Genomic DNA, 13366 nt, shown 5'->3' with positions numbered 1-13366 from the left:
TCCATGACGCGCTGGAGCGCTTCTGGTGCCGTACAGAGTCCGAACGGCATCACTGTGAACTCATAAAGTCCATCTGGGGTAATAAAAGCCGCCTTTTCCCGATCTCGCTCGTCCAACTCTATCTGCCAGTACCCTTTCTTCAGGTCAACTAACGAGAAGTAGCGGGCATGGCGAAGCCGATCCAGGGTGTCATCAATACCCGGGAGCGGGTACAAATGTTTCTTTGTAATTTTGTTTAGCTACAGATAGTCCACACAAAACAATAATGTTACATCCTTCTTCCTTAGAAGCGCCATAGGGGCAGCCTACGGCTGTTGCTGTTCGGCGGCTGAATAACATCATCCATCAGCATATCTACAACCTGGTTTTGTATTGCTTCTCGTTCTATGGGTGACACTCGGTATGGCTGTTGTGTTTGGCAACGCTGGTACGGCCAAAAGTGTGGCTAACACATTCGATAAGGTTAAAGCTAACAAACTATTCAGGGTGACCAAATAATCTGACTCATTGGTTAGAAATATAAAAAAACGTGCGCCATTGGTATTAATGCTGGTATTTGAACGCGCCAGTACGCAGGCCTAAATTTAAGGCTTCAAGGTTAGCGCGATGGGCGATTCCATAGCGACGATTACGATTTCAACAAAAAAGGAAAGGGCAGGAAATATACCCCACCGTCATATCTCTTGGCGGTGGCTTTATGAATAGTCGCTAGGACAACATAAAGTCTGGGCGAGAAAGTAGGTGGTAAATCGTCGCCACTTCATATGTTTTCTAATATCTCGGAATTGTTTAAAGTTTGGTTTGCAATTGTGCCACCGCCCTTGGGGAACAGCAGCATTTTGAATGTTTGTTTGTATTTTGATTTGACTTTCGTTTTAAACTACTAAATGTCGTTTGTTCGAATTTCAGTGATAATTCAACTCATCGAACTGGTTAGCGAACCGGTATTACTTTCGGTTCGACACATTGATATATATATATATACAGAGATAGGTCAGCAGTCTACAACGCCAAAGGAGGCATAGGGGTGTGCTTAGGCTCTTTTCTTTATCACTACGGTTAATTAAGTAAACATTTTTTTTAATTATACAGAAGAAAGAAAGAAAGAAAAACACGCGCCCAGACCCACGCCTTTCGATTACATGTCGAATGCCTTACCAATTCGGCTATCTGGGCGACTGTGTTCTCCTTCACTTTCTGGGCTATTTATATTTACTAGAAGTGTATCTGACGCTTGAGGGTGGTAGCCAGCGCCACTCTGACTAGACGGGGAGAAGGGGACCTTCTTTTTAACCCCCGGGGCGTGACTCGAACGTCTACAGCCTGTCATGAGTGGGTTACTGGCGGGAAGCCCTCTTATGCTACCTAGGCATCAAGGCTGCCAGAACCGGGACCCTCGCTAGGCTTTCGCAGAAGAATATAGTAAGGAAATGAGGGGCTCGTTGAGGAAATACAGAGATAGGTCAGCAGTCTACAACGCCAAAGGAGGCATAGGGGTGTGATTAGGCTCTTTTCTTTATCACTACGGTTAATTAAGTAAACATTTTTTTTAATTATACAGAAGAAAGAAAGAAAGAAAAACACGCGCCCAGGGTAGCCAGCGCCACTCTGACTAGACGGGGAGAAGGGGACCTTCTTTTTAACCCCCGGGGCGTGACTCGAACGTCTACAGCCTGTCATGAGTGGGTTACTGGCGGGAAGCCCTCTTATGCTACCTAAGCATCAAGGCTGCCAGAACCGGGACCCTCGCTAGGCTTTCGCAGAAGAATATAGTAAGGAAATGAGGGGCTCGTTGAGGAAATACAGAGATAGGTCAGCAGTCTACAACGCCAAAGGAGGCATAGGGGTGTGGTTAGGCTCTTTTCTTTATCACTGCGGTTAATTAAGTAAACATTTTTTTTTAAATTATACAGAAGAAAGAAAGAAAGAAAAACACGCGCCCAGAGTGGGGACCGAACCCACGCCTTTCGATTACATGTCGAATGCCTTACCAATTCGGCTATCTGGGCGACCGTGTTTTCCTTCACTTTCTGGGCTATTTATATTTACTAGAAGTGTATCTGACGCTTGAGGGTGGTAGCCAGCGCCACTCTGACTAGACGGGGAGAAGGGGACCTTCTTTTTAACCCCCGGGGCGTGACTCGAACGTCTACAGCCTGTCATGAGTGGGTTACTGGCGGGAAGCCCTCTTATGCTACCTAGGCATCAAGGCTGCCAGAACCGGGACCCTCGCTAGGCTTTCGCAGAAGAATATAGTAAGGAAATGAGGGGCTCGTTGAGGAAATACAGAGATAGGTCAGCAGTCTACAACGCCAAAGGAGGCATAGGGGTGTGGTTAGGCTCTTTTCTTTATCACTACGGTTAATTAAGTAAAATTTTTTTTTAAATTATACAGAAGAAAGAAAGAAAAACACGCGCCCAGAGTGGGGACCGAACCCACGCCTTTCGATTACATGTCGAATGCCCTACCAATTCGGCTATCTGGGCGACTGTGTTCTCCTTCACTTTCTGGGCTATTTATATTTACTAGAAGTGTATCTGACGCTTGAGGGTGGTAGCCAGCGCCACTCTGACTAGACGGGGAGAAGGGGACCTTCTTTTTAACCCCCGGGGCGTGACTCGAACGTCTACAGCCTGTCATGAGTGGGTTACTGGCGGGAAGCCCTCTTATGCTACCTAGGCATCAAGGCTGCCAGAACCGGGACCCTCGCTAGGCTTTCGCAGAAGAATATAGTAAGGAAATGAGGGGCTCGTTGAGGAAATACAGAGATAGGTCAGCAGTCTACAACGCCAAAGGAGGCATAGGGGTGTGGTTAGGCTCTTTTCTTTATCACTACGGTTAATTAAGTAAACATTTTTTTTAAATTATACAGAAGAAAGAAAGAAAGAAAAACACGCGCCCAGAGTGGGGACCGAACCCACGCCTTTCGATTACATGTCGAATGCCTTACCAATTCGGCTATCTGGGCGACTGTGTTCTCCTTCACTTTCTGGGCTATTTATATTTACTAGAAGTGTATCTGACGCGTGAGGGTGATATATATATATATATATATATATATATATATATATATATATATATATATATATATATATATATACAGTGAAAGAGAAGACTAAAGGGTAACGAACGAAAATGTATTAACGTTTCGGCTTCGGAGAAGCCTTCGTCAGAATTTTATTCTGACGAAGGCTTCTCCGAAGCCGAAACGTTAATACATTTTCGTTCGTTACCCTTTAGTCTTCTCTTTCACTGTATATGTTTTACCGGCCCCATCGTACTTCATTCATACGCTATATATATATATATATATATATATATATATATATATATATATATATATATATATAGTCAAACCCGGATATATCGAACTCGCAAAAAACGGTCATTAGTTCGATATATCGTACAATTCGATATATAATGTTTAAATAATGTGACAATGCACAGAACGTACCTCATCACTAACTGTTGTTTACTTGCAAGATACATGCTCCGCGGGCACACTAGCGCGAGAAATAGTCTCCGATCTTCTTTTGCTTCATCATTTTCGAAGCATTGTTGAGCACACACTTTTCAACATTGTCAAGTGACTCGAAACAGCTGAGCCCACAGCCTTCTATTGCCGCGCAGTGGCGGCGAAGAACGCTCAGCGCGTGAAGAGCATCGGAACATGGGGGCGGGGCGGAACTCGTCAAGTCCTCACAGTTGCTGTCATCGGCGGGGCCTTCCGTAGCTAGATCGGCAACGATGTCTTCATCGGCGAGCTCTCCGGTAGTTTCAACATCGTCATCGACGGCCATCGCACAGCAGCCATCGCAGATGGGGCAGATGAACAAGGCGTACCGATGCGTCGTCAACCGCGAAAACACGAAAAGGGAAGCATGCGTAGAAGCGAGGGGAGAGAGAGCCCGCCGCGCGAGACTGGCGAGACAGCGGGAGAGTGTGGTCCAACCACTATTTCCAGGGGGTGGCTGTCAGAGCGAGCGAGAGCGCGAGCGCTTGGGCTAAGTGACTTTTCAAACTGGGGGAGGAGGCGTAGGCAGCTCGCCCAGCTGCCGCGCGGGAAAGCCAACTTCGGGGGCAATCTTGCGCTGCCGAAGTTCGATATATAGGTTGCGGCTGCCTTTTTTGTTCGATGTAGCCGTACTTTTTGCTATATATTCTCCCGGTAACATTATAGTGCACAAGAATTGTTCGATATAGGGGATAATTCGATGTAAACGGGTTCGATATAGTCGGGTTTGACTGTATATATATATATATATATATATATATATATATATATATATATATCACGCAGTTTTTTCAGTGAGCCATTACCAACCCGCTCAGTTTGTCGTTCTCGCTTTCGTGTGTGCTTGCGCTGTTTTACGAGATGAAATAATGACATCGTCGTCTTTGGTGCCAAACACATAGTTTTTCAACCATGAAGTATACTGTAATACGACGAAAAAACGCTGGACCTTAGAACCAGTGCCGTTGATCAGGATATTTTTCTTTTCTTTCAAAATCCAGGTAGCTTTGCCTACTTTTATGCGTGAACCGGAAGGAGTACATACTCAGGAATTGGGGTAAACACATTAGTCAGTGAGTGACCTTGTAATTCCGCGACCGTTGTTTCTGCGGGCCAAAGTGTTAGCCCTCGTTCGAATGCTGCTTCTTTAAATGTCAACTATATGACGGCTCTCCACGAAGTTGGCTTACTAGGCGAGAAATAGCACGTTTAATGGCAGCCTGATTTCTTTTTGTGCGGACACCGAAATTCCTTGGACGTGGCCCTTGGACGGGGGCCGTCCCCCTGAATGAAATCAAATTGCCTGGACAAAATGAGCACAAATGTCTTGGTGTAACCGTTGACAAAAAACTCGCTTTCCTTCCTCACATCAATATGCTAAAAAGGAAAGCATCCCGAGCTCTAAACATACTGAACGTCCTGTCGCGTAAACACTGGGGTTTCGACATATCATGCCCCGTACATGTTTATCGCTCGGTTGTACGCTCCTGCTTAGACTATCGTCGCATTGTGTATGGCTCAGCAAGGCAGTCATACTTGGAACGACTGAACCCGGTACATAATTTAGGTTTACGTCTCTCATCTCGTCATATAGGACATCATTAATAAGCAGCCTATATGTTGAAACCAATGTACCACCACTTGCATAGAGCAGAACCATACTCACGTGATCATACATCCTAAAGATTCGTTCACTTCCAACGCATCTTTGCTATCCCATAATTACGAAATGTCCATATAGAACACTCTTCAATAACAAACCCCAAGCTGTTCGTCCATTGCTCCTTTGGTTTTAACATAAATGCCAAGAACTTAGTTTGCTGGACACATTACCTGGGACCGCCAAAAGAACAAACCAATTACCACGTTGGTATACTTTCCCTCCTGTATGCGATTTTATATTGACAAACTTTCGGAAAAAGCAGACAGCGAGTGAACATATTTTACAAGAGTTTTTTGCTCTAAGCAAGAAATACAATGAATACACGGCTTTTTAGACAGATGGTTCCAAAAAAACATCCCATGCTAGGAGTGCAGTACTACAAGGAAAATGGGAGAGGGTGACCAGGTTATACCTCAGTGCGCCTCGGTTTTTACAGCAGAATCTTATGCCGTTGCTGTGGCTATAGGAAGAATAATTAAGCAACGAATTCTGAAAATTGTTGTCTACACAGATTCCCTCAGCACAATCACAGCACAGCACAACAGTGCATTACAAAAATGCTTCTCAACTGTTAATAGGAGACATAATGCCCAATTTAGTGACAGCCGAAACAGAGCGACAGGAAATTAAGTTGTGCTGCGTTCCTAGCCATGCTGGAATCAATGGAAATGATAGAGCGGATACATGTGCCGCACAGGCCGTCAACAAAACAATAAAACAAGTTCATATTCCTTATAGCGACTGCATGAAATTCATACGGAGTAAACTGACAGAAAAATGGCAGCCCTCATGGGATAAGGAAACCAAAAACAAACTTCACATAGTTTATCTCATTATAATGGAGTTGGAATCAAGCAAACATGAAGAACGCATCAAAAGTTATTTCATGTTGCCTCGGCATTGGACATACCCATCTAACAAATAACTTTCTTCTGATGAAACAGGATCAACGGAGATGTGAAAAATGTGACCAAGAGCTAATAGTGAACCACATCTTACTGTCATGTGCGAAATTTAAGATCTTGAGAGAAAAACATGACCAGCTTCCAGCTCCATGACCAGGAGTACCTGATCTCTCGGGCGCGGGCTGCGGGGGGGGGGAGCGGGAAGGAGGGGAGCCTGAAGGCGTCCTGGACTGATGCCACCACCCACTCTCCTTTCCCCCTACCCTTTCCATTGAAAAAAACGTTATGCCTCCCCAGGCGGTTCTACGACGAACACATTCCATTTCACCCCAGTTTACGTCTAGGACATGACGCTCTTGTTGCAATTTCCTCTGTTTTAAGTTTTTCAAAACAAGCAATGCTCCTAAACAAGCTGTAATGCTTTAAAACAACGGATCATTATCCACAAAACAAACCACAAAACCATCTGTTTGGCGCATGATAGCCTTAGTCGCTTATGTGCCAGCCATAAAACACAACAGAACACGACACAACTTTATGAAAGTAAACTATTGGCATTAGTTCGCTGTTCGGGCTCATTCAGGAGTTGCGCTTATTGAGAAAAATTAGGAAAAGGTCTTTTATCTCGCTGGTTGTGTTATACAATTGTTTCAAATGATGTCACGGACGTCATTTATTTGAAACAATGCCAATTAACGACCAAAGAGCGCGTAATAATGTCCCCACCAATTCGGTCCATGCTTCGCGTCACTCTGAGGAATATGTCTTCGCAATTATTCACTTCCAGCAAATTAAAAAGCGCTGCTTCTAAGGTCAACAAAAGTCTACCTAGCCGTTCTTAATAGCCGATCACAGTTTTGCCTTAATTCCCGGAGTTTTGTGCCAATTGAGCCGGGCCATCCATCGCAGTGATATGAATACTCGCGTCGAAAACATCTGTGGCTTGCTTGGATTCTTGCTACTAACGGGTCATGAATGTATTCTTAACACCTGCAATGAAAATATTCAGAAAAGCGTGGGTGTACGGGATGTAAACGTCGAGTGGGTTTCTAATGCCGTTTTGTACCAGTAGTCCTTTATAATGACCATGAATATGTCGAAAACTGTGCTTCAGTTTGCCGGGCAGGCCATGATTGCTGACTTTGCTGTTCCTATTTTGCAGGTTCAACTTTCCGACCATTCAGATGATGGGGGAGGACCTTATATCTGTGCTGGATCACCTCAAGTACGTGTCGGCCCCCTTGCATCCTGTTCTGCGAAGCCCACAGGGTTAATCGTTGTGCGGGATCTGTCGCTCTCGCGCTGTGCACGTGCTCGCTGGGTTTGTCGTGCAAGCATTTTTCTTTAATTGTCTTGATATTTGAATATCAACTGTCACCGTTCATATAACGTGCAGAATTTGCTGTGCATCAACGGTACTGACTATAAAATGTGCTATTGTTATCGCTTGCGTAAATTGAAGGGCTAATAATTTATGCTTCCGCCGCGTGAAGTTATCATGGGCTACGAGGTTGCCAAAGTGTTCGCTTCATCCGTGCGTCGCCATCCGAAGGTGACAACTGCGACATTTGGGCCCCACAGGTGAGTGAGTTCTGCGCGTGGCACAATCAGACAAAAAACCCGAATGATCAAACGGGTATCTCTAACGCGGCCACTGAAAATAGTAGAGCGGCAAGGTAAAACCACCGGGCGCTGTGGGGGAGAAGAGTCGCGCGCACCGCCCCTAGAGCGCGATATTGGCTTCCTGCGGCGCGCATGTGTGCCCTTATCGTAGCCGCGCCTCCTGCACGCGCGCTGAGCTTGGTTTCGCCCTTGTGAAGGCCTCGGTGGCGTCCCACGGCGCCAACTTGAGCGACTAAAGCGAATGTCCCGCATCGACGTAAAGCAGAGCTTCTAATATTGTTGACATCATGTTTATGTCAGTATTGCACGAAAGAACCATACGAAACGATCTGCATGGCCGTCGTTGCAAAACTCGGTTGAGACGAAAGAGTGCGTGACCTTTCTGTTCCGCTTGCCGCTTGTGGGCGCAGTTCTCAGGATTCTCAGGACGCTCATCATCTTTCAGTGGTAGCACGCCTTCTTGCCTTGACTGACGTCTTCGAGCCGGCACACTGAGCGTACACTCGAGGTCTGCTCTGGGAAGCAGTTCTCTCCGGCCTGGTCGGAGAGAAACCTCTTAGGCATTCGGGCTTTCGGCGCCTCCTGTCGTCGTCGTTTCATGTAGTCGCGGTACTAAAACACCGGGACACTCGTTTTCCAACGCCCGCGCGCTAGAACGTCACGCGTACTAAAAGAACACACCGGGAAACTCGTTTTCAAACGCCTAGAGCTAAACGTTTATTCTCGATGGGCAGAAAACGCGCACTAAAAGAACACACCTGAATACACGTTTTCCAACGCCTCTCGCTAGAACGCGTCGTGCTACAAAGAAACGAGACTTTTACAGCCAAACTGTGTACCTCCACCCCGTGACGGTTTCATCTCCGTTGGCAAAAGCGCCGAGGCCCCAAAATACACTTATACACTGCAGGCTTCGCCCCTCCCCAGGTTTCACGTTAGTGGATATGGCCCTGGATTTCTTTGCGCTGTTCCACTGGCACGTGTTCGCCTGTTCCTTCTGTGTTCTTTGCCAGCTCCAAGAGCACGGCAACGCAGAAACTGGCAAAAGCTCCGCCACGGAGACCAGTGCACCATCCAACGGCTTCGTGAGAAACCCACGATTAACCTCGTCCGCATCCGGGCAGCGGGCGAGGAGAAGCCGTCGCGCATACCCATTCTAGGGGCCCCCAGAGTTCCTGCTCCCGCAGAGCAGCTCTAGGCTTCCCTCACCCATTGCACCATCCGGGGGTGCGTTTTACATATATTCACAGGCGTTTTATACCCTTTGTTAACGAACGTGAGCAGGCTTGCCCCGTGATTTAGAGGTTGTGTTTCTCGTTAACAATCGTAGGGACTGGGTTGAAATCACACCTGCGCTGCTTAGTGTAAAGCAAAAGCTTTCTTAGTGGACCGATGGCATACTGCCAGAAAACTAATGCATTTCGCCATAGACCAGTCGGTTGACAGAAAAGCTGTGAGAAAACAAAGGTGACCCCGAAAAGCTCTGATAAGCTAAAAGCTCCAATAACCGGGCTTTTATTGTGTTAAAATGGTCAGTTGAAAAAGCGTGATAAGGAGCGGCTCTATATAAGGCAATACACACTCGGATCATGAAGGAGCACAATGGTATAACTTTGTCTCATAAACCACGTGTCGGCATACATTTAGATCGTTCATAGGTACGTATAGTTAGTGCGAGAAAAATCGCCGCTGGAGAAGGCCACGTCAAGCGTGAGAGTTGGCGGTATTACGTTCGAAAACTCTTAAACCTCAGCCCGATCGAGCGAGCAGAGGTGCGTCAGAAGGACGCCGAGGTTCGGCAGCGGGAAAATGCTGCGAAGCGTCCGAGGCGGCACGCGATGAAGTGGTGGCACCGCGGTGGCCAAATTCGTTTCCGCGGGTAGGAGTGGAACCCGAGCGCCGTCTGCGAGCGCATCGAGTTCGATGACACGGTAATTCCTCTGTGCCTTCTGAGGAGCAGCAGTGCCACCCTCAGCCCGGCCGCACCGCCCGTGCCACCTGTGGCGCACCCGACACCTTCGGCGGTAGCGGCTCAAAATACAAAGGGCACCCGAATGGGTGCCAAGTCCAGGGGGCCCGGTCCATCGGGCACCCCGAGGACATCTGACGATGAGATGGGCGTCGGGCCGTTCATGCCTGCATCGCAGCGCCAGGAACGGGCTGCGGCGTCCAAACCAACACAGAAGCCCAAAAAGCCCAATCCCAGAATAACAAACCCGAAAGACAACACATTAACACATACACATACACACTGCAGCACCGTGTTATGGCGGTTGCTCATGCATTTCTACTTTTTCGTCCAGATCGCCCTGCGGCGGGTGGATTCCGTCGTCGGCCCGGCGGAACTTTTTCCACCGCAAGGAAGCATCGTCGCGCCTGCGCCGGACAGCCCCGTCGACGGAGCACCGTCATGGAAAGCAGCGCCTCAAGTGCTGCTCCCTACCGTGTTGTCAACAGTGTGACGTCAGTGGACACTCTTGAGCTTCAGCATAAAACCCGGAGCCATCTTCAGCAGCCTTTCAGTGGGCTTGGCAGCACCGTGTTCGGCGGTTGCTCATGCTTTCTACTTTTCGTCCAGATCGCCCTGCTGCGGGTGGATTCCGTCGTCGGCCCGGCGGAACTTTTTCCACCGCAAGGAAGCATCATCGCGCCTGCGCGCCGGAAAGCGCCGTCGACGGAGCACCGTCATGGAAAGCAGCGCCTCAAGTGCTGCTCCCCTACCATGTTGTCAACAGTGTGACGTCAGTGGACACTCTTGACACTCTTGAGCTTCAGCATAAAACCCGGAGCCATCTTCAGCAGCCTTCAGTGGGCTTGGCAGCACCGTGTTCGGGCGGTTGCTCATGCATTTCTAATATTTCGTCCAGGTGGGTGACAAACATTCTGTTTGCTCTATTAGAGACGATTCGCTCACTTTAGTAGGCTGCCAAGCCCACGGAGCCTGCTTTCTTCATTGTGTGATTGTTTGCTTGACATCAGGTGATGTGGAGTTAAACCCTGGACCCCGCTCAGACACAGATTCTAGTTCCGAAGCCACCTTAAACAGCAAGCTTCTCAAAAAAAATCCTAAAGGAACAAACGAAGACCAATAAAACGCTCACTGCTCTTTCCGAAAACTTGAAACAAGTAGAAACAACGGTAGGCAACGTACAGGAAATATTAACAGCCATAGAAAAAGAGTTAGCTCGTCTACAACAATGCGAGGATAAACTCGCCGAGCATGAGGTAATGACCGTAGAAACAAATAAACTGGTGCGAGATTTATCGGTTAAGGTGGAAGACTTGGAAAACAGGAGCCGCCGGAATAACATAATATTCTATGTCTTGGAAGAGGGTGATAACGAACAAAATGCAAATTTACAACAGCGGATTTTTAAGTGCATTTTTAAAGATATCCTTAAGGTCAATGTTAAATCTGTAGAACGTATGCACCGAATTGGCAGGCAAAAACAAAATCGAGAGCGGCCAGCAATTCTTAAGCTGTACAATTTCTCTTAAAATGTGTTAGTCCTACGTAATTGCGGGAAACTGAAGGGAACAACAATATCGATATCCGAAGACTTTTCCGCACGAGTTCGGGACTTGCGCAAAAAACTATGGCAATCAGCAAAGGAAGATCGGGACAATGGTGGCAAGGTTCGATAAACTGTTTCTGACGCACACCATTTCGCACACCATTCAGAGACAGCATCAAGGTTACATTGCAGGTTAGCTTGGTCACTTGAGGATGAAATTCGTTTGAAGAGTACACAGTCATCCGCAAACAACTTTAGACCAATCGGCGATGCTTGGATAACGTCAGAAATATCATTGATATAAATTAAAAAGAGTACAGGTCCCAGCACACTGGCCTGAGGGACACCGGAAGTTACAGGGAGAGTATTGGAAAAAGAGCTATTGATTTTAACAAACTGCTAGCGGTTAGACAGATAGCACTGGATCCATTTTATGAGTGTTATTGGTAAGCCAATTTTTTGAAGCTTTAGGATCAGTTTACTGTGAGGAACACGGTCGAATGCTTTGCTGAAATCTAAAAAAATGACGTCGATTTGTTCAGCCTTATCGAGTGAAGACGCAAGTTCATGAATAGTGGTTACTAATTCGGTTAGCGTAGATAAGCGTTTTCTGAACCCGTGCTGAAAAGGCGTTAGAATATTGTTGGCTTCTAAGAACGAGACAATAAAATTTGATACTACATGTTCGAAGAGTTTACAGATGCTAGAAGTCAGGGAGATAGGGCGGTAATTCTCTGCAAAGAGGCGGTCTCCTTTTTTGAAGATTGGTATGACACAGGCCATGCGCCAGTCGTCAGGAATTTCGGTACAGTCAAATGATAACCTAAAAAGGTGAGTAAGAATATGCCCTAGCGGCTCAGCGTATCGGTGCAAAAAGGCATTGGGTATGTTGTCGGGGCCAACGGAAGATCTAATTTTTAGGTTGAGTAACATGTTAATAACATCCTCAACGATTATAAATTCTGAGGACAGATTTGGAAGGGGCATGTTGTACGGTGTACTGTCTTGGATTGGAGAGAATACGGAGTGAACATATTGGTTAAAATGGTTAGCGATAGCGACCGAGTCACCGGTAACAGAACCGTTAATTGATATCTGTTGGACGTCTTTAGGACGATCACCTAAGTACAACCAGAATTTCTCCGGACAGCTTTTTGTAAAACTTGGAAGGATTTGCGAGAAATATTTAGCCTTTGCATCAGAAAGCTTGGAGGCAAGAAGAGTTTTCAATGAGTTTAACTTGCTGGGAGGGGAGTGACGCCGTTTGGCACGCTTAAGCCTGCGATGAAGGTGAATGATTTCTCTTGATATCCATGGGTTGTTTTGGTTAGTACGGACACTCCTGCTAGGAATATATCTGACAATGCAAAAGTGGAGGGTGGACTTCAGGGTATTCCACAATGTTTCAACGGAACTGGGCAGGTTATCACAAAAATTCCAAAGTGTGTCTAAGATGGATTGATACACAATGATACAACATACACAATGATACACATACACAATGATACAACACCTACACGCAGACACACTTGAAACAATTCTTCATCTGTACAACAAAATCTCGCTTTCGGGGCACCTTCCTAAGTCTTGGAGGGGGACCATAGCAGTGGCTTTCCTGAAGTAGGGAAAGGACCCGTCGTCCCGCTGAAGTTACCGTCCCATCGCCCTGACGAGCTGCCTGTGCAAGCTCTTCGAGAAGATAGTAAACAGGAGACTGATGTACTTTCTTGAGTACAATGCTCTTCTCGAGAGCTACCAGGCAGGCTTCAGGGCGGGGCGATCCACAAACGACCAACTCGTGGCACTTGAGTGCCTTCGTGCGTTCGTGCATAACTATTTCTGTGTTACGGTGTTCCTCGATATCGAGAAAGCCTATGACACCGCATCGCGTTACAGCATCCTTAGTGACCTGAAGTCATTCGCTGTCTCGGGTAACATGTTAAACAACCTTGTTAGTTACTTCTCGGAGAGAACATTTCGCGTGAGAGTCGGTAGTGCACTCTCAAGGGTTCACGTGCAAAAAAACGGCGTGCCTGAAGGTGGAGTGTTCAGCTGCACTCTCTTCATAGTCAAGATGAACTCTCTTGGGAAGGCATTCCCACCTACAATTTCTTATTCCATGTATGTAGATGACGTGCAGATATC

At 46.8% G+C, this 13366-nt stretch overlaps 1 protein-coding gene and 1 pseudogene across 7 annotated transcripts in view; both read left to right on the top strand.

Annotated features, from left to right (window-relative positions):
* LOC144156332 (uncharacterized protein ZK1073.1) overlaps window positions 1-13366 on the top strand; it is a 282683-nt gene that overhangs the window by 208214 nt on the left and 61103 nt on the right. For all 7 annotated transcript variants that reach the window (XM_077688317.1, XM_077688319.1, XM_077688318.1 and 4 more), the window contains one exon: window positions 7246-7308. In XM_077688317.1, coding sequence (XP_077544443.1) covers window positions 7246-7308 — 63 coding nt within the window. The remainder of the gene's footprint in view (window positions 1-7245; window positions 7309-13366) is intronic.
* LOC144156333 (uncharacterized) lies at window positions 10550-11506 on the top strand (annotated as a pseudogene).

The sequence above is a fragment of the Haemaphysalis longicornis genome, unplaced genomic scaffold (assembly GCF_048455015.1).
Source record: "Haemaphysalis longicornis isolate Haplotype H1 unplaced genomic scaffold, Haemaphysalis longicornis Haplotype H1 scaffold_1, whole genome shotgun sequence".
Classification (NCBI taxonomy): Eukaryota; Metazoa; Arthropoda; class Arachnida; order Ixodida; family Ixodidae; genus Haemaphysalis; species Haemaphysalis longicornis.
This window is presented reverse-complemented; position numbering and strand designations above follow the sequence as displayed.